Source organism: Aptenodytes patagonicus, chromosome 4, assembly GCF_965638725.1.
Source record: "Aptenodytes patagonicus chromosome 4, bAptPat1.pri.cur, whole genome shotgun sequence".
In the NCBI taxonomy this organism is placed as follows: domain Eukaryota; kingdom Metazoa; phylum Chordata; class Aves; order Sphenisciformes; family Spheniscidae; genus Aptenodytes; species Aptenodytes patagonicus.
Genome location: NC_134952.1, coordinates 83794388 through 83816147, shown reverse-complemented (window position 1 = coordinate 83816147; position 21760 = coordinate 83794388). Strand labels below are relative to the sequence as shown.

General features: G+C 47.2%; 1 protein-coding gene and 1 long non-coding RNA gene across 3 annotated transcripts in view; one reads left to right on the top strand and one right to left on the bottom strand.

The window, feature by feature from the left end:
* SHROOM3 (shroom family member 3) overlaps positions 1–11452 on the top strand; it is a 33280-nt gene extending 21828 nt beyond the window's left edge. Inside the window, exons 5-9 of one of the 2 annotated variants that reach the window (XM_076337435.1) lie at positions 1897–2814; positions 3909–4445; positions 5286–5433; positions 9538–9810; positions 10460–11452. In XM_076337435.1, coding sequence (XP_076193550.1) covers positions 1897–2814; positions 3909–4445; positions 5286–5433; positions 9538–9810; positions 10460–10819 — 2236 coding nt within the window. In that variant the 3' untranslated portion in view covers positions 10820–11452. The remainder of the gene's footprint in view (positions 1–1896; positions 2815–3908; positions 4446–5285; positions 5434–9537; positions 9811–10459) is intronic. The other variant, XM_076337433.1, reaches the window with a different exon arrangement.
* Positions 10916–14753, bottom strand: LOC143159897 (uncharacterized). The gene is made up of 2 exons (XR_012995270.1): positions 14348–14753; positions 10916–13486 (listed from the first exon to the last, which is right to left on the bottom strand). It is a non-coding gene; the product is annotated as an uncharacterized LOC143159897 (long non-coding RNA).
* Between the last annotated feature and the right edge of the window lie 7007 nt (positions 14754–21760).

The following is a 21760-nucleotide window of genomic DNA, read 5'->3' as shown; positions in this document are numbered from 1 at the left end:
CGGGCATGAGTTTCGGAAGCCAGAGGGCTCTGATCGTGCACTGCTGAAGCCGGTAGAAGTTTTACATTTAACTCTCAGTGTGAACGAGATCCAAATCCTCTGCAGACTGAAAGGGACAGGTAGACCAGGACCTTACCCATGTGCCAATGATTCACAGAAGGAGTTCCACTATTAGGATACTGTTGAACATTCCCCTGCCTGAGTGTGAGTGAGTATTTCACAGTCTGGGTCATATGGGATTATTGTAGCATCTTTAATCCATCCCTTAAGAGATGCAGTCTTTGTCCGCCCTGTGATTGTCAGCCCAAAATAGCTGGTTTTCTAGACAGTCCTCTCAGTTCTAACCATCACCATCCTGTCGCTGTCTGCAGCGTACTCCATTCACGGGCCCTTCAGGGAAGGCAATAGCAGGCAGTAGTAATTATGCTTCCAGGTTTCTTCAGGACACAGCTGCTTAATGTGCTGGAGAGGAGATGGGACCATCCCGACCACCTCTTTTGCTGAAGGAGGAAAACTGTCAGATAGTGAAGTTATGGAAACCCTGGTCAGCAATCACTTGGTCCGGTCACACGTGCTCCGTGACTTAGGCTCCGTGCTCTTAGGCTACTCCCCAGTTGTCATACAATAGCTTTCTCATAAGCACTGTTGGGAACGGTTGTTGCTCCACCAGTTTTAGAATCCACAATTGCTTCCACAGTAGGAGAGATCTTTCGATTAGAGAATTACCATCTGGTGTTTCTGACAAACACTGAGCATCTGAAAAGAATACACATTGCTACTGTCCAGGAACCAGAGACAATACCAAGAGCAGTCTGTCTGGAAAGTTTCCCCACCCCCAGGCAAAGGCTGCCAAATTCTATTCTCAGTTACACCAGAATAAAGCCGGAACGACCCATGTCTTTGACAGAGTTATTCATAATTTGTACCAGTACATCTGAGAGCAAATTTGGGGCCCAAGTCTCAAACAGCACAGATTGGCAGTGTTGGATTATTTGAACAATGCATCTCAAGAACAGAAAATATATTGGCAGTAGAGCTTTATTGTATTTTATTGTTTTATGGTATGGCCTCATGTTTTTAGGCCATCTTCTCTTGCATCTGCTAGCGCTATTATTACTGCTCATTTTGTTTTCCAGCTAAATAGCCGTAGGGGCAAGTAGGTTTGGCTATGTATTCTGAGCAGGATCCTCACTTCAAATGCCCGACACTGTTTCTCAGACTCACATGAGAACATCTTAAAAGACCTGGAAGGAATAATTTAATCTGCTGGCTTTGCAGCCTTAACATCCGTTTGCAGTTGAAGTGTATTGGCTTTGCTTTTTGTAACACCTGCCTATGTGAGCGGAGCTCTTTTTTCTAACAGGATTCCAAGGTTGTAAGAGGTTTTTTTTATTTTTCTCCACATTCAAAATAGTGCATTTTTTGGCCTCGCTTTGTTTGAAATTCTTAAAATTATCAGCATTTGAGAATGGAGTTTGATGGTCGGTAATATCAAGTAGTCTTTCTTACAGCAGTTGCTACTAGCCCGATCTGTAACAAACAAAATTCAAAGCGAAGCTGGAAAGGAAGCCAGGCACTTATGTTTTCCTAAAATTGTTTCTATTAAGTTATTGCTGTGATGCTTGCTACATGTGTGCACATGTGCGTGTGATCTAGCACACGCTGAAAACAATGGGAGATGGTGAGTGGGAATGGATCTGGCTCTGTGTCCCTAGCATTAGTAGACTCGATTTTACTACCAGTTTCAAAGCACAACTGCACCTCACCTAGATCAGCAGGCACTGACCCGGGCCTCTGGTATGGTTGCGTAATTTGCTCATTAAGGAGGTGCACAATAGCTTTTCTTGCTCATTGATTAATTACTAATCTTATCATGGTCTGTCTCTTGGTTTTTAGGTCTTTCAGCAAGAAAGAAAGAAGCCACTCAGAAAAAATGGCATTCACAGGTTATTATCCCCATCGTCACCACAGCAGCGAGGTTGTCACTGGGTCCGCCACACTGACCGAGAACCACAAGCTCTCAGAGCTTTCCAGGCCAGATAGCAGGACTTCCGCATTTGCCCCACCCCCAACAGAGGCAAGGAGTCACTATCCTGAGCAAAAGCAAGGCTTTAAACCCTTGTTCCTTAACCTTACTCCTTCTGGATCTGGCCAGTCCTCCCCTAATACGCCCACCCAGGCTCCCTCAGACTTCCAGAGTGCAGGTGATGGCCAGGCTCTGAGACAGCACCATGCCAAACGAGATGCTGTTCCCCCTGAGGGCAACGGTAATATTGAGGCACAGTCTTTGGATGCTGTCCAGGATAGATCCCCCGAGACTCTCACGGAAGAAATGATGTGGAGAAGGAAAGCCGGGCTGCTTCACAGGTCCCTCCCACCCAAAGTGGTGTGGGCTCATTCATTCAAAGACAACAGCTACCCGAGGGCTATGGTGTCTCCTCCAGCGGCTGGGCCAAAGTTCTCCCAGAGGTGGCAGTCCCTGCCGACACAGAGCAGCACTTCTTCTGACCCAGAGACTCCTTCTCCCCCGGGGACAACCCATCTCCGGATCTCGGAGTCGGGCCTGCAGCTCACGCCCCCACCATTGCTGCAGGACGATGAAGACGACGAGGTGTTTGTCATGCCTTCCCAGCCCGGTGGTGTTGCTCCACCCTTCTCACCCTCACTGCCATCCCGTCCTCTTCCTGAGCTGAGCTCTTGCACTTCTGCAAACGGCACGGAGGAATTCCCACCTCCTCCCCCACCGGCGGTGCTTGAGGGGAATGGGGCAGCTGGAGACAAATCCACCAGGCTCACAGAGGAGGCCAAAGTGAGGTAAGGGAGGGCTGTAATGCAGCGTCTCGGGCATTGTAGGGCCATATACAGTAAGATATGCGGGGCTCCAGACAAATGTGACTGACCTCCACAGCTCCGCGTGCTGTGACGACCCACCCACAGCTGCTAGCTGAGCGGGAAGCTTGCAGAGAAGCGCACACGTTATAAGGGGAGACGGACAGACAAACAGCCTCGCTGCCGGTAGGCTTTGCTGGCTGCCAAGAGCGTTGTCAAATGATGTGGCCAGGGCAGGGCACAAAGCAAGAAGGCAAAAAGCTTTGCAGCCCATCAGCAGATGCACTGACAGATGCTTAGTAAGCAAGGCAAAGGGGGTTATGGGTGAGAAACTATCCCGGTCTCATTCTCCCTGCAGTTACCGTATGGATTTCAGTGGAGTTGCTTCTTACTCACTCCAGCATGAAGAGTTAAAATGGCTGCTGACTCCTTCCAGTTACTGGTTTTTGAGAGAGAACTATGAAAATCCATGACAGTTTTTCCAAACAGTTAGAGCTTCCCAGAATACATTTTAGACCTGGCACAAAATAGTGCTGTTATGAAACAGTGACCATCTGCCAAGAAGTGACAACACAAATATGTCACAGTAACACTCCATAGTGAATTTTTCCTGAAGGATAGGACTTTGGGCTAGGTGCCCAGCTGGTTTAACTCGGCACAGCTTCCCTCGCTCCCAAGGAGCTGCTCTGATTTCCATCCGGGAAGAATCTGGCTGGCACTGCGGTAGTGATTGGTTTTTCCAACATGAAAAGAACAAATGAGTATAGGCTGCTCAGGATGGTACTCCCAGGTGGTGAGACTCAACGTCCCCAGCCTGTGAGCAGAAAACAAACTGGCTTGTGACTCACTAGTTCCTTCTGTGTTGGAATGACAAAACAGCAGTGTCCAAGTTGAGGGGACAATATGCTTCTGGTGCCAGTAGCTTCATACTGTGGGTCCTTCCGTGTTGAAGTGAGAAGTAAGAGACAAAAATAAGCGAGAGAGAAGGAAAACTTACTTGTCTTAGGCCTTCACCGTGTGTTCACAATGGTCCTGTGTGGTAAGTTTATCTTCATCTCACAGAATTTTTCTGTCCATAGCAGCTTCAAAAGCTTTCCCAAAGCCCTGGCCGAGAGAGAGATAACAGGGTTGGGCACCAGTATCAGTGAAAATAATTGGCCCCTCTCGCCATCTGCATCAAAGAGGACTAGCTCTCCACCTGCTGTGGATAAGCAGCACCAGTTACCTGCTTCTTCTGAAGGGCCTGCGTCTTCTGAAGGGTCTCAAAGCGCTGATAGACAGCCCATAACTCAACCTGAAGGCAACCACAGAGAGCCAACAGTCATCACCGGAGAGTCAGAAAATGGCAACCTGGACTCCGGGACATTCAGCGCAGCACCTCCAGTAAAGACAAAGAAAAAGACTCCAGAGGATATTAAGTCAGAGGCTCTAGCAAAAGAAATTGTCCATAAAGACAAGTCGCTGGCTGATATCTTGGATCCAGATTCCAAAATGAAGACAACCATGGACTTAATGGAAGGGCTTTTTCCCAGTGGAACCAGCTTGCTGAAGGAGAACAACATGAAAAGGAAGATGACGCAGAAGACAGCTAGCAGGACAGTAGTCGAAGATGACACGTAAGCACTTCTTTTTGGGGTTGTAGGCTAATGTCGCAGCAGAACTCGCTGCTTGCTTGCTTTTAAGGACAAGCCTGTGCTGAATTTTTCTGCATCTGTATAGGTGGACGCTGGCGGAGAGTGAGTTTCTCAGTTCCCAGGCGAGAGGACTGGCAGGGCATTTCTGAATGCCCTTTCTCAGGAGCTCGGCTGTATGTGTGGCCTTTGAGCTCACCTCTCTGGGCTGTGTAGAAAACAAAGCTGAGCTTGGACAGGAAATGAACCATCTCTGGAGATGTTATTTGATTTTGCCATCTTAACCTTTGTCCAAATTCAGTCCAAAGCACAGTAACGGAGATACGAGAGTAAAATCAGGACCAAAACAGTGACGGGCAGAAAGATAATGGAGGCCAAATTGTGGAAGGAGGGATGTGGGCGCCTACTTATTACAGGGGGATGCAAAGATCAGCCCAAGTCCTCCAGTGTGTTTTTTTAAGATGGAGACTCCCAAGTGACAGCTGGAGAACCATATAGAAATAAGTTGTAATGCATCATGCCAGATAAGATCGTCAGTCTAGCCATCACTAGCTGAGCTGTGCCGATTTACCTTCAGCAAGGATCTGATCCCGTATAGAGTTGTTAACCGGTCAACATTTAAACAGAGCAGCTGCGCTGTTCTGTGCAGGGGAGAGAGATGAAAGCAGCTGACAGGCACCCTCTGATGGCAGGAATCGGCCATTTCCTTTGTGGTTAATAACACTAGGAAGGTACCAAAGAGGGAGTGCTGGAAAACCATGGATCTAGGCATGGGAAAAAGTCAGGCTCAGACTGAACTCCTCCTTTTTCTTCACTGTGGTGTAGGAGAGAAGAAAAGGAAGCTCCTGTAACCCTGGTCACCTGTCCTGCTTATTACAATGTTTCAGCACCCAAAGCAGAACTGCTGAATAAAATCAAGGACTTGCCAGAAGTAGGTGAGGAAGAGGAGCTGCTGGACATCAATGAGAAGAAGGTAAATTCAGCACACACCACCATTTGCCGGTTACATTCCTGAAATAATAATAAGCCCTGAAGTAAAGTGCATTTCTGTTTGATGTCAGCTTTTGGCAGTCCCAAGTTGCGTGGGGGCTGGGTGCATTTAGGCCACCTGTGAAGCTTCATTAGGGTGACCCAGATTGAACGAAGAGAGCTAATCTGAGTACTCACTGCAAATGTGAGTACAAATCTTGCACAACCCTGAGGCGGGCCTGTATTACGCCAAATGCTGAGCGTACAGATTGTAAGAGGCAGTCCCTGTCCTGTAGCAAGGAAGGAAAAGGGGGAGGTGAAGTGACTTGAGCAAGGACAGCTCGGGTTAGAAACAGGAACAGAATCCAGCTAGTGTCTGCACTGTCTGAGTGCATGAGGTTTCGCCCTAGGATTTTTCTCTTCGGTGAGGCCAATTTACCCATTTTACCTGCTGTCTGCACTCCCTGCCTGCAAAGAAACATTGGTTACTGTTTTTGCCCCACACTTCATTGTTTCACTGACCTGCTGAAAGCCCTGTGCACCTCAGCCGCTCAGTCAGCGCAACCTCGATGTGATAATTTGGGTGGGAGGAGAGCAGGGCAGGAGAGGAGGAAACACTTTCCTCTCTTATTGCAGCTACATTTCACTGAGGAATGGCCTCTGCAGTTCTTGCTGTAGGCTTGGGTGCTCTGTCTTTCAGGGCTTTTGCAGGGCCTTCTAATTTGTCCCTGTGGTTGTCTCACATTGGTTACCTGCTAATTACAGACATGCTGCGAAGCTCACACATCCCAAGGAGCCACAAACAGGTACTTGCCTGTCTGTGCCTCCCTTCACACACTTACTACCTTCGTGTCAAAAGCAGATGTGCCTGCCTGCCTGCAAATTTAAAACATCCTACATTGCACTGGACAGAGTAGCACAGCCCGTATCTCATGTTGTTTGTACAACAGCAGAGTTTAAACATACTGAAGGATACAAATATTTGTGCAAGTCCCTTATGCTGTAAATACAGTACTTAATTCTTCCTGCACTGAAATCAGGCATGGATTGAAAGAAAGGCTCCCAAGATCAGCCTCTCTGTCAAAGTGCAGAGAATTCACGTGTCTCTCTCTAGCACAACTTCACATTTTCTCTCTGGGTCCTCATCCCCATGCCAAGTGTAAAAAAGCAGAGAGAAGATGTGAGGCTGAGTGGTGTTTGCGAGTATGCAATTTGTCCTGCAGCCCTGACTTGGAGAGCTCACCTCTCTTTTTCATATTGCCTTACTGTTTCTGTTCTCAGCTTTTCTCTGCTAAGCAAAATCTGCTCCCTACCCCAGGCTTTAATACAATGACAGCTAGAATGGGACCTCCATCAAAAAGTGCTCTGTAACACAAATTATGAGTACTAAGTGAGTAGATTAGCCCTATTTTGTGGAGCATTTGAGGTGCAGGTAGGACCCTGTCAAGTCTTTAGGAGCTGTCATACCGTGCCACTGGAATGGGTTAGAGACACTCGCCATACCTGCCATCTCTTATTTCTGTGGTCCTACACAGATTCTGGGTAGCAAGTCTAGACAGATAGATCATGCATGTGTTGCTAATCAAAAGCATTTGCCTAAGGCCTTTGTCTGCTGCTTTAATTATCCGGCCCAAGCCATTGGTTGTAGAGCACCCAGCTTCAAAAGTAGCCCCTGCCATGTCTGTAGCACTCGATTCTTGGGGTGCTGTTCACTTCAAAACCGGCTGCCTGCTTATACCAATGTGAAAGGTAGGGCGTGATTAAACAAGGCGAGGGTCCTGCTCCAAGGAGTCGGTGGACATGCTGCAAACATCTGACAGGCTTGCAAGTGGATGTCCTGCCGTGGAGGACAAGTCCCAGGCCTCAAAGGTTACATTTGCATGGAAAACAGAAAATAGATGGGAGTGATTAGGCCCAGACAGCAAGATCTGCCTGGCATGTTTGTTCATGGTCTGGGTGAAATAACATTTGCATAGGCATTATCTGAGAAGGCAGCTACTCTGAGAGGTCATTTGGATAAACCAAGCTCATTTCCATTGTAAGTATGCAAAGGAGCTATATCGGTTGGCATTTGGGATTGCCGGAGAGTCACTGATTAATGAACACAAAGCAAGTATTTCACAGTCCCCATCCAGCTCCCATGCCTTCAGAACAAAGGTTCGTCACTCCCAGCAGTCCCGTAGCCTCCTGCTGTGGTTGGAGGGCAGGTCTGCACCTTGAGCAAAGCTCCCGGAGCAGGGAAGAAGAACAGCCAGTTCTGAGCAGCTCGGTCCTCCTGAAAACCTGTTGAGGTTAATGCCGGACTTTGTGTCCAGCCTGTAGAGTCCTGCTATAGAGTTTTCCCACCGGCATCATAATCATTGAAAATGGATCCCTTCTTTTGCTCCTCAGGATTTGGTCCAACAATCAACTGATAAGGACCTCGGATCTTTCTTTTGAAGGTGGCATTAGCATCATAGGCACAGGGAAGGGCAAGTGTTGGTTCTTGTCTCTGGATGCTACCTGTCCTACTGAGGGGAGAATCCAAGTAAAGGAGTTTTGGTTGTCCCTTATCCTAGCAGGTGGGATTTAGTACCACCTTTGCTCTCCTGTCCCCCTGAACTATGCTGCTAACAAACGGCGTGACTTAGCAGTCATTCCAGCATAAGCCTGGTAGCTGACATTTGTTTTAAGAGAATATTACTCGCATTTTATTCAGCCTTTGCATATATGTGGAAGCTGGCAGTGGACTGTAGTGCAGCCACAAAACCACATGCTCCAGAGGATGCACGCAAAGTGTACCATCTAGTGGTGTCTGCCTAAACAGTGCTGTTAACTTCCCGGCTGCGAAACCAGCCTATTAAACCCCACTCTGACAGGCCACCCCTGGGGACAAGGGCCAATTCAGAGCAACCCCCAGTCTGACCTGGATTTGAAGATCCTTTCTCCTTTGAAGTAGACCGCCTTCCTACTTGAAATTACTGTCAGTTTTGATGGAAAGAAGACTGTGTTAGTAAACTTGAGAGAATATTTTCAGGCAACCTTGTGATTTACTTGTATTTCATCGTGCAGTGTTTGTATGCAGAGCAGATTACCATACGTCTAATGGTGCCTCAGCAGTGCACAAACCGAAGAGACTGAAAATACCCGACGCTTGCATGAAGACCTTTTCCTGCTCTCCATGCTCTCAGTTCTGACTAAATGGAAGCAAGAATTGCAAGCCCCAGGCCATAGACTTCTGCTTTTGTATATGTCTTTCCCCTAAATCCTAACAGAAATTAGGATCTCCAGCACACGTGCAGCACTGCTGTTTCTGGAGTAACTGAACGCTGGGGGCCTCCTTTTCTTCAGCAGTGAAACAGTTGCCAGCATTTTCACAAAATGGGTGTGTGCTCTCCATGTCTTTGCTCAGTCACTAAGCAAATTTAGAGCATCTTTGGTGTAAATGCTTGCTTGATGCCTCTCTGTGTGAGGCAGTGCCTGCACAGGCAGGGATTTTTGGTCACGGTTGAATTTGAGGCTTGCACCTCAACACAGAGGCGGCTGAGTAAGGAGCAGTCAGTAGCTTCAGAGTACTATAGGAGGGGGAAATACGTAGCAATTCCTTCTTTCTTGCTAAGCCATATGTAACTAGCAAGTGTCAGCTCAGCCTGCTGTCATGCCATTAATACAGCTTAAATTCATTTTTCTGCCAGTTGTTTTGTACAGTTCTGGGTCGTAAAAAATATAACATCAAACAAGAAATTTCAGGCTGGGGCAGGGAGTGGGAAATATGCAGGAAATGTGGCTGTAGCTGTTTTCACCTGGAGACTTCAAAGAACCTGCATCTTTCAGATGTAGGTAGCTGGGTATCAGAATATGGTACACCGAATCAGATGTCTCTTCTGTAAATGTTCATTGATGGTAGAACAAATATATCTTCATGCAGTCTCATCGGGTATTCAGATTGTCACCTAGATGTGGAATTTCAGAGTTTTCTCTGTTTCCTCCTTAATGTCTCCTTTGTCAGCTGTTGCTGACTTGACCCTGCTCCTCAGGAACCGTAGCCATATCCTCTTGTTGTCGTCATCCATATGACCAGGGTGATCATGGTAATGATCAATGTGGCAATATGTTTCCCTTCTGACAGGCTGAGCTCATCGGGAGCTTGACCCACAAACTGGAAATCCTGAAGGAAGCCAAGGAAGGCCTGCTTGCAGACATTAAGATGAATAATGCTCTTGGAGAGGAGGTGGAGCTGTTGATCAGCAAGCTATGCAAACCTAATGAGTTTGAGAAGTACAAGATGTTCATTGGCGATTTGGATAAGGTGGTGAACCTCTTGCTCTCCCTCTCGGGACGCCTGGCCCGCGTAGAGAACGTTCTGAGTAGTCTAGGGGAAAATGCCAACAGTGAAGAGCGGGTACGTATCTGCACAAGCATAGCATCTTGGCCGTTTTTGGGACGCGGGACAGCAGCAGGCACAAGAACGTGCTTGTATAAGCTAGGACCTCCAAAGGCTCACAGGAAGGCAGGTGTCTTAGCGCTTACATATAAGCAGTAGCAAACGTGGTTCTTTCCCTGGGAATCTTGGTCCCGGTTTGTATGAATGCCTCAGATCCTGCAGCTTTTGTCTCGAAACAGAATGGCCGTCTTCGGTACAGCATGTCTGTGACCTACGGCAGGAGGAAAGGCTGTATGGTGTTGTGCGTCATGGAACAACCCACCGCCTTTTGCCTCAGTTGAAGCCACTTTTTAACCTTCTTTGGGTGGTTATGAGAAACAAAGCCAGATATTCCTGGTAGTTTTTGCTTTCAAGCCAGTTTTACTGACTTTCTTGGAGCGCTTTCTGCCCCACATTGACTAGAACATTCGGAGTCTGATTCAGTGGGATTCACACTCAATCCACAATGAGGAGTTCATCCTCCCCCAGGCTTTTGACTGTGTGTCTGGGAGCTTAGCAGCCATCCCGCCTCCCCCAGAAGTGGCAAACACGGTGTCGGGGGGAAGGAGAGGGGGGATCAGTGAGTTTGGTGCTGCTGATACTGAAGCACTCTCTCTGGTGTCTGCAGAGTTCGCTGAACGAGAAGAGGAAACTGCTGGCTGGCCAGCATGAAGATGCCCGGGAACTGAAGGAAAACCTTGACCGTCGAGAACGGGTGGTCTTGGAGATCCTGGGCAACTACCTCTCCGAGGAGCAGCTCCAGGACTACCAGCACTTTGTAAGGATGAAGTCCGCGCTCCTCATAGAGCAGCGAGAGCTAGACGATAAAATCAAACTGGGTCAGGAACAGCTCAAGTGCCTGATGGAAAGCCTCCCCACAGACTTCATGCCCAGGGATGCAACAGCAGCAGCTGCCCTAGCTGCAGCACTTGCTACCTCTGCCGGGGTCAATGGTAAAACCCCTCCAGCGGTCTCTTCCTCACTCTAACCTTTCCCAGGTGGACCTGGGATATAGTCCTCCTGCTCGAGTCTATTTAATCCAAGTACTTGGCAGATGGTTCTCTACAAAGACAATGAACAGAGATAGGTTTAAAACAAGATTTTAATGAAGGAAAAAAATAGCAATAATAAAGGTTTTATTTTCCTTTCCTTCCACCTTTGCTTCCTGGAAACTTAAATCAATGTGGAGGGAAATCTCCTCCTGCCAGAGATGAGGAAGAGTCTCACGAGAATTAATCACATTATCTTTAATAAAAAACATGACCTCCTCTCTTCCCTCCCTTTCCTGCCTACCTGGCACCTCATTAAATAATGAAGGATCTAAAAGAATGAAGCCTTAAAAATAAAACCAACCCATTCTTCTGAACACTATTGATATTTATATTTTTTTAAAGAACAAGACAGAATGTGTAAGTTTTTGTACATACTCTGATCAGTTACTTGATTCTACTTTGTTCTGTATGTAGAAAAGACATTTAATTTTGTATTTTGTGAAAACCTTAACAGAAAGAGGGAACCCCAAAGATAGTCATGCATTAGCTTGGAACATCTCTTCATGGTTTTGTTGCTGTTGTTCTTGTTGTTTTTTAATATAATAAAGGGCTACCAGAAGAAGCTTCAACCTGTTTCAACGCATGCTAAATATACCATTAAGTGGCCTTGTGAAGGAGTTTTTGACCAGGAAAATACAATCTTTCCTTTTTTGAATCTTGTGATCCACTGATTCTGGAGTTTAAACGCACTTTTATGAGAACCTGCATCTCAGGACTCCAAGTTAGCATGAAGTAACGAACTCAGGTCTGGACTCACTGCGGGAGTGTGGGGGAAGTCTGTCTTTGTTTTGAATAATCTAAGTCATGATCTGTGTTACCGTTGCAGCCTGAATGCGTTTCTGTGAGATGTGAGATGGATCTCTAATGACATTATTTATAGGCCTGTTTTTGTGAAGGGATGACATACACTAGGACTTTTTTCATACAGCAATACCTCATTTGTCTGAACCCACTTAATCAGAAATTATTTTACAAGCTAGAAGAGGCATTAACTTGAAATGCGATATTCTCTTCCTACCCACAGAAATCATGCACATGTAGTGATAACGTTGTGCACCCTGGTTAGATAGATAGACAAGAGCCTACCATAAAGGCTATTGGATTATTTCCTAGTCAGGGCAACCTGGAGTAACTAAATTTGCCTGACTGAACTTTACCGTATCAACTTAACAAGTGCCAGAGGATTGCTGCCAGTTTGCAGTCAGTAAAGCAGATTGGGGCAGACTCCCTTTTTCTGTATGGAACGTGCTTTCTTCTCTAACGAGCTGCATCGCCGTTTAAACTAAATGGCTAGAAGCTGCATGAACAGATAACCACTGTGGCTGATGAGCCAGATTCGGGTCATCTCTCTTCTAACCTTGCAGAGATTTCCTGCTGCAGCAGCGATTCAAGCTTCTGCTTTCTCCAGGGTGTTGCATTGTTCATCCCATCCTATCTTGCCACGAGGACCAGAGCAGAGATTTTAGTCATGTAGTCTTTAAGGCCATCCGTTTTGAATTTCAACTCTAGCATGTGACTGAAAACTACAACATTCACTGCTTTCAGTGCTGGTTTTAAAGCCCCTTTTTTTTAATAGCTCACATCATAGCTGTTCCACGGGCAGCTTGGCAGACTAAAGAAAATGCCAGTGCCCTTCTGTCATACTAAGCATCAATTCTCCGATACCCAAAAGAAAATCTGCCTGGTTTTGTAATGCTGTTTGAAGCAGCAAGCCAATTACTTGTGATCACAGCAAACATATCCTTTTCATTACTTCTGAGCTTGAATGCGGTTCAGGCTCGTACAGCATTTCATGAGAACCCTGAGCAGGGGAACTGATTTTTATGCTTTAATAGCTGAATCAAAAACAAAATTGGAGGGAAAAGTATTGTTGGAGTCACTCAAGAATAGTTATTTGTTTGAGTGGAGTTTCAGGAAAAGAGTGGGGGGAGCTGTTTCAAGCCAATCAAAACATTTAATTTGTCCTAAAAAAAAATCCTACACAGTACTTCAGTTTAGTTTATCATATTTAAAAGTTGTTTTCATTTAGATTTTTTTGTTATAGCCACCCTTCCATCCTCCGCTTACCAAAACAAATCAGAAAGACTTGGCAAATCTGGCAGGCTTTTGTGAACAGCTTGAGACCGGCCAACAGTGCATTTTTCATTTAATAAGTTCTTTGCAGAGAAAGAAAGTCCTGCAGTCTACCCTCAGGCCAGGAAGAGCCTCCCATCCAAGCGGGGTCTGCCTGTTTGCTCCGGGAACCGGCACTGTCTTCAGGGGGAGCACCTTGGGCTGCGCACGCTGCGAGGTCCAGCCACCTTCGCCCACACAGGATGCATGATTGACGGCAATCGTCACTCTGCGTGCTGGCATTACACTGCAAGTCAAGTGTTTCCAAGTGGTGGGCAGTCGGCCAGCCTTGTGGTGGTGGTATATAAGGCTTTACTAAATAGCGTGTAAAACAGTTTCTTTTGTCGGGTTGCCAGCTAAAAATTTTGAGGTTAAGGGTTCATGGTGGTTTACAGGAAATTCAGATGTTTGGCATGGCTCTGTGGTCCAGCCAGCTTGGGTGCTGATGATGAAAGTCCTACATGTGCTCCCGCTGGCCACACAAGCGTCAGCTAATGAGGCAAGTGATAAGTTACTGACATTTTTATAACAGCTTAGATCTTCAGGTGAAAAATGAGTTAAAGCCCATATTTCTGTTGTAAGCACTGGTAAGTTTATCATTAGGGAAACGGTCTTCGTACAATTGCTTCCCTAACTGCAAGTTTTGCTAAGTTTGGTAGAAGCACATCTTGACATGTACTTAAAGGTAATTAAACATTGGCCAAGCCAGTAGATTTACTTCTCAGTGCCTTTGCCAAAAAGGGGAATCTATTCATTGCTCCTTATCCCACCTTGCTTTTCTCTTGTGTTTTTAAAACTAGAGTATAATGGAAACTCATTTCCCAGAGTGATGACATGATTTCATGGGACAGGAATACCATGGGCAGAATTTTACACTTACTGTCTAGTCCTTGTAAACTTACTGAAACAAATCTGAATTTTGGGTCTGCCTACATGAGATTTTTAGATCTGAATCTGTAGTTATGTGGCTGCTGTGGAGAAAACCAGTAAGCTAGATACAGCAAGCATGATTTGCATTGCTACCCCTTCCCCAAAATGCAGTCTTGTGCATTCCAGAGCTGGGGTATTTCCCCTTGCAGCTGCAGCAGGGGCTAAACATTACAGCATGTTAAAAACAAATGATTCAAAACACGTCTTGCAACAAACAGTGGTTCTCAACTGGTGAGCATTTTTGCTAAAAATGAGCATTATTTTTAGAACTGAAACATCTATTTGGGATACTGGAGTGGAATACCCTACCTCCCACCCTGCTGCGGGGACAGCAGCGCCGGCTGAGTTCACCGGCCAGCCTGTGTGGCCTCCCTCTGTAGGTGACAGTGGATGAGACTCCTCCCCGAGTCAATTCAGAGTACCTGAGTCAAGCACCTTCTCCCAAGCGGTCTCCAGAGAAGTCCGTTGACTGTTGAAGGATCCTGTGACAGCTACCTGGCCCATTCAGCTGGCTACAGTTGATGCCTAGCACACAGTGAAGGGCACAGTCTCACTTCACTAGCTTGAGGAAAAAACAAAGCAGTTACACTTTTGACATACATTGCCAGTTCAACGTAAAAGCTAGTTGTACAAAAGCAACGGGGTGCCTCATTGCCCGTTACGTTACGTTGTGTTTGCACATTACAGTTAGGAACATAGCATTTTCCCAGTACTATCTGTCGCTTTGGAATCTGGATCTCTATTCTGCTTATTTCTTTTCTGTGCCTTTCTGGCTTAGGATGCAGCCCTCTGCAACTAAAGGCTATTACTGTATAATAGCCTTCCCCAGTCTGCCTTCCCCACATTGTCTATTCTCACTCTTAGTTAACATCTCACTTGCAGAGAAAACTTCCAGTTTACCCAGTGCTACTGGCTTTTGCCTTTGAGGCCAGTCAGAAAAGGCATAGGGAAGAGAGTGGGACCGTATTTTTTCCTGAGTCAGCATTCCTTAAATTGTTCTCTTCAATTTTCAGCCAGTTTCTGAGGGACCTCTCAGGGAAAAGGCAGATATAAATCATCGTTCCACAGCCTCCTGCTCAGGCTGTAGCCTTGGCACTAGGGAGCTGGGGTGCACTTTTCCTGGGCTTTGAAAGTAATCAAACTGCATTGCTGTCATAGCACCCAGACCTAGCACGGGGGAACAGAAAAAGATGGAGGCATGCACTTGCACCGTGATGCTGTCTATTGCACAGGGTATTGAAGCAGGTCTTTTAAACTTAGCTCTCAGTAAGTCCTCACATGCTTTTAGCAACATGCTGCGCCTACAGCCTGCTCTGCCATGCCATGCCACATGATATAAGCGCCGTGAAAATCTAGTCATCCGACTTAGAATTTGCTTTTTTTTATCAGAGCCCTTCGGCAATTGATGGTCACAAGGAATTCACATCAGATGCTTTCCTCAAGACTAACTCTAGTAAAGAGTGTTTACATGCTAGGGTCTGTTGGTTGTAAGTTTATACACAAGATCTTTTGTGAAGGTTACCTATAAAATCGGTCAAACAGAGCACCAAAACAGTTTATGTGTCAGGCCTGATCCATCATCTCTACAACTCAGCTGCTGTCGTGATCGTTTAGACTGGTAATTAAGCATGCAAACCAAACTGGATGGCATTTCATACTCACTCCACACAAATCCTGAATATTAACATGAGCAGTGACTTGTCATTTGCAAAATGGGAAACAGAGAGACCTTTTCATAGGAGAGCCCATGCTTTAAATTGGTATGAGCAAACTAGGGGCATATCTAGAGACCCGATCCCCAGGTTTCTCCGTGCATTATTCAACCATCCACCAAGCCAGTGTTTACATCTGGGCTTGATTCATGTAAGAGCTGTTTCTTCCTTTATACCCCCTCCAGAGGGGATGTACGCTGACCGTGGTATGGTGTTATGGTTTGGCTATGTTCCTACAGGACTGTTGCTCATGCCTCTGCATGTAAACTAAGTGTCATACACCTCTTGTGTATTACAGGGTTTTTCTAGCAATGCCTTACTGAACAAACATCATTTGTGTTGTGCAACTGAACGTATTTATGTGGCCAGAGTGGTCTCAGTCTAGGAGACGATCCTTTCCTGCCTGGTTTGGCCAGACTCTGCTGTCCCTCTTCAATACAAACTGCAGAAATAGGCTGAACTCAGAGTGTCAAGTAGTCCGGAGGGTGCTTGCCAGATGCTTATACGCATGCAGTTTATGCTGTTGCTTACGTGCATACAGTAACACAACCTCTCCAGCAGGAGCTCTGACTTTTGTGCAGCTTGCTGCATGTTAGCGCTAAAAATCTTTGCAACAAATCTTCTTTCTCATTGCCCATTGCAAGATGGCGGGGAGCTAGAGCTGGCATGGCTCAGCACCCTCTGCTGGGCTTGTAGGGGGTGTTAGCGCATCTTTGCCTGGATTAGGATTTGGGATTAGGAAAAAGGGTTCATTTTCCACTACACCGTAAAGAAAACATGGTACATGTGAGCCAGGCAGCTTTTTCCTCTGTGATTTGCAGCTTGAGACCATGTCTTTCTGCTAGGGTTGCTCTGTGAGTGGATAGCCGCCTAATGAAATGAGATAAGCCAGCAGTACTTCTTTCGTGGATGTTCATTTTAGCACTAAATGAATTTTTAGGAGTGAAATGCAAAAAAAACCAAAACAAAACATATAATTCAGCTGGGGAGAATAAGAGCTGGTGAAAGTGTGACCAAATCCTGAGGAAACGGCTTACGAGGGACCTGCTTTTGCACAGCTTGTTGTGCCACAAGTGTTTTGCCGAGCTAAAATAAGATTGTGATTAAAAAAAGGATTCAGGCAAGCTTAGAAAGGATGGCATTTGAAAATGAGAAGCCATCACGGGAGGTTTAGGAGGAGAAAGTAGCTTTCTGAAGAAGTTTCTCTTGGCTCTCCAAACTGGTTTTGCGGCGGGTGCCATTTTACCTCACGAAGGGGCTGGGCGGGGCCGCCCCAACCGCCTCACCATCTGTTGCTGCCACACGCTGCCGAAGGGAGCAGTGCGCAGCAGGGGGGATGGCAAGACACCCCCCAGAACCCATCCCTCACCAAAATCTCCAAAAATGATAGCAGGGCTTGCTGCCCACCCCTCCAGGTGTGTTTTTACAGTTAGCACCTGTGGCATAGTCAAGGCTAACGAGGGACAGCAGGGCTCAGGGGCAGCCGGCCAGGAGCCCCACACAAGGCACTGCAGGAGGATGCGCACCTCAGCCTGAAGCCTGCTGAGAAAAGGTGAGTACATACATATATATTTTTATACATTTCTTCCCTCACGTGGGAAGGCTTTGCAGCCTGTGCTTCCCTGCTTGCACCCGCTGTGGAGCAACCAGCTTGGGGTTGAGGGGGAAAAATATCCCGGTTTGTTGGAAAACAGGCGTGTTGGGGGTTTGGTTTCCACAGGGGTGTCCTCAGAGGGAGGGCCCCAGCATGCAGGGATGCGACGGTGCACGTATCCAGGGGGTCTCAGCATGGCGTGCAAACCCAGTGGTGTCCCCCAGTCACGTAGCAGGACTTGCCCTCATCCCTTGGCTCCTGTCTACAGACAGCTCACCGTGGTCTGTACCGGTCTGACCCCAAGGGCCTGGTATCCCACACCAGCAGCATCTAGCCTTGTACTCAGACCTCCATCACGCTACAGGAAAGGGGAATTGTGTGGTTAAGGTTTCCTATGCTCTGCACCAGAAGGGGGGGGGGCAGTTATCAGGTAATGCAGCTTACAGTTTGAGGCTGGCTTTCTGAAAGTATGTGACAGAAGTTCCCTTTGGTTTGTAAATGTTGAAACTAGGGCCAAGGGAGCAGGAGGTGAGGAGACAAAGAATGTGACTGTCAGCACACTGCAAGGCTAGCTGGTGGTCACCTTTTCATTTTGGACAACAGATGTCGGTTAATTTCTTATGTCTATTGTTTGGAAGAAATTGTCTTGCACCTTTTTTGCTTGTAAGTTCCAGTGGGAAGCTACCCAGCTGGCTTCCGACAGCAGCCTGGGTCACCCATCTGCTTACCCCAGCACTCTCCTTCCACACACAGCGCATACTTACACCATGCACAGTTTCTGGATGCACAGTGTCCTGCAAGTATCTTTTGAGGCTGTGACGAACAGTGTCACATGCATACTTACGTAGCTGCAGAGTCACTTGGATGATAGCCTATTTCTGTCAAGTGAAGTTAATGTGAACTGCTCAGGGAGAAGTCATTTTTCGTGAAGACAAAGCTGCTGGTCTGTCTTACCCATCACTCCTCTTTTAGGTCCTACATGAGGTTTTAATTCCTGCCACATCTACTGTTTCCAAACTAGTCTCTTGTGGAACTGGGTGTTTGTTCTCCTCTTCCTAGACATGAGGAGGTAACATATATCACTTAATTTGTGTTCATAGAATCATTTAGGTTGGAAAAAAGCCTTAAGATCATCGAGTCGAACCGTTAACCTAACTCTACTTAGCCCACCACTAAACCATGTCCCTAAGCACCACATCTGCACATCTTTTAAATACCTCCAGGGGTGGTGACTCAACCACTTCCCTGGGCAGCCTGTTCCAATGCTTGACAACCCTGAAGAAATTTTCCTAATATCCACTCTAAATCTCCATGTTACAACACAAAGCCTCACGGCTGTTTTGCAAGATTTTCAAGGTCCCATTTTCCCTCGCCATGATGCTGTAATGAAATAAAGTGGTGCAGCTCTGATTTCCTGGTGAATAGCCAGGGATGGAGGCTGAGTACAGATTAGCAAACTTACAGGATTCAGCAGATGCATCCCTCTCAACAGGGATCAGTGTTGTTTCCCCCCCACCTCAGCCTCAGTGTTCAGGCAACCAAGGGGCAGATTCTTCCTGTAGGCTCTTGGCTCCTGTCAGGACGTGTTGCTGGACTGCAAGACTGACTACACACACTGCAGGATTGAAATAAAAAAGAAACCCACACCGTTAGACCATGCTGTGGTGCTTTCTGCTCCTCCCCAAAGTAAGCAGGGCTCAGGGTCCTCCCGGAGATACTGCCAAGCTGAGTTCACCGTGCACTTCCAGGAGAGCATACTTGGCAGGGACAAGCCCTGCTTTTACATTCACTGTGACCCTCTGCCTGCAGCAGGGCATAGCATTCTTGCTTTCCTGATCGCTCTAGCGGAAGAGAAGTCTTATCATCACTCTAGGAGCCAGCCAGGGCACTCTGCATTTACTCTGCCTGTTTACCAGTGTCGCTTAGAGGAACAGGAGTATTTATAGCTCTGGGACATGGGAGAACAAAACTGAAGAGGCAGGAAGTGCTGGCAAAGGCATGCTTCCTTCCTACCCTTTCTCCTGTTTTGTGGTCTCCTTAGTGGTAGCTGCCAGTGTTAGGAAGCAGGACAAGCCTAATTAACAGTTGTGGAAAGTGCAAGAGGGGGGCGGCCCCTGTGAAGGCACTATTTGTACCCTGAGCATAGCGGTCAGGAACACTTTTGGCTAACCTACCTAGAAATCAGGACTGCCAGCCTAACAGGCAAAAATGAGATCAGCTTTACTCGTCAGTGCTGACAGACATAAACCTCAGCTAATCAGGGCAGCCAGGAACAGAGACAGCAGAGGGACCAGCTGTAAGCTCCCCTGTGCCTCTGCAACTTAAGGGCCTTGTACTTTTTAAGTGCTTGTATACTTCATCATTTAGGTCACCTTCAGTCAGATAGATAACATAGGGATAGAGGGGGGAAACAAGACAAAAGCCATCCTCTTCTCCCCAACCCCGACACCAAGTACAAATAGCCTTCCAAAAAAAAAAAAAAAAAATCAAGACTTACTTCACAAGGCAAAGCATCAGCAAGACTTGTCTCATCCTTTGCCTAGTAAACACATCCTATCCTCTAAAAACTAACATCCTATCCTGTAAATAATCCAGTATACGCAGGACAGGAATTACAAGCACCATTATCTGCGCCCCTGTCAGTGTCAAATGAGTTAGTCCTGCAGTACGGCCAGGCTCCTGCCATGCAGGGTGCGTGCTATCTCTGTCCTACTCCCACACAGGAGATAGATTACAGCAACTCCTTCCCCACCCTCCCAGCAGGTGCATAGTGGAAACTTTTGCTGAACTTTGACACTGCAGCAGAGCCCTTTGGTGTTCCCCAGGCACCCCTGCCTCACCAGAGGGACAGGTGCCCAGAAAGCCTCCTGCTTGTTTGCACACCAAGTCCCTTGCTATCATTAACTGCATCAGCTCTGGAGAGCAAAGAGGAAGAAGGAAGCGCCCTGTCAATCGCCATGTCTGTGCCCACAGGGTGACTGGCAAGAGACAGCTACAAGTCATGGCCTTCTGCCAGAGCTGCAAGAAGGCCTCCGTAACAAGGGTTATCAGACAGCAGAGAGAAAAGGACACCAGTAAAGCAGGAGGGCCCACCCCCCAAAGCAAATCCCCCCATTACTCATGGGATGCCCAGCTCTGGGGCAGGTGCTGCAGTACAGATCTGGACAGTGTTACTGCCACGCAGCAATTGTGCTGACATGAAGGCAACAGGCTTGCAGCCTGTCAGCCACTCCATAAAAAGCCTTCAAACAGCTGAAATACTCTGCAGAGCCGTCTTGCCCCTGCCCAAGCAGCTGGACCAACTGCTTAGCTATTCAAAGGAGCAGCAAATGCAGACCTGGTCTAGAACAGCCCTGCTGAGAGAGATTAGCCAACAAGAGTCAAATTCCACCACTTCAGCAGCATTTGGCTAAGTAAGACCTCACCGGCACAGTCAGTTACCAGCTGAGCAGCGCTCTTCTAGTTTCAGTAACCACAGAGCCAGCCCCCAAACCTGGGCAGCCTGCCCAGGCTCCCAACTCTCCACAGCAGGCAGGACTTCTTTACCTTTCATCAGGTCCTCAAATGCCGCAGCAGTCCCAACTCGAGCCCTGTCTTGGGTAAGCATGGCTAGCAGGCAGCTGGGGAATAGCAGTAGCAGAAACACTCCAAGGCATTGCACGAGCAAAGAGGTTGTAAGCAGAACAGACTGTTTACTAAGCTTTTTCTTTTCCATCTGCCTAACTGCAGCTAGTTGTGCTTGGTGCACTCAGGATTTAGTACCTCTAGTAACCCCGTCTGATACAGCCCTCAGGGTGCATCTGGAGCTTAGCATCAAGTGTTACAGACACTGACCCACAGGCTGCTACATGGCTTGTTACCCATACCCGCCATATTGCTAAGCCACTGACTTCATGGTACAACATGATACTGGGTCTCTGACAGCGTCAAGACCACAGTTCATGAAGGAGCACAGACAGCCAGAATCCTCTCAAGACCTCACTCCTGAGCTTTCTGTCAGGCTTCACCTTACACTCCATGTCTTTTCCCCTCACAAGTGCAGTTATAGCCTGACTTGCCTGTTCTTCTCTACTCCTTAAGTAGATTTGCACCAGCCTGCAACGCACCCAACTGCTGAGCGTGTTCTTGGAAAGCAAAGCTACTTGCAAGAGCACAAGCCATGCCCTGTTCCCTGTCAGTCCCCCATCCCCAGCAAGGACACATGAGCAGCACTTCTTGGTCAGAGATAGCACAATGCATGCCCAACATACACTTGTTTGAGCTTCCCTGGCTGGGACTAGTCCCAGAGTTGAAAAACCAAACAGCCAGGGACCACCCACTGCAGCAAACAGGGTCAAGGGAGCAACTACTGCTAAGGTAGCTTTATTCACAGTAAATCATGCTTTGCCTGGCATGTGGTCTAAGTAAGTACCAGCTGCAAGGCCACAGTATAAGTAGGCACATAGAGAAACACATACCCTTTCCCACTGCCCAGCCCTGTAGCACACACAGGAGCAAGCAGATTAGAGCAGAAAACAGCAGAGGAAGCA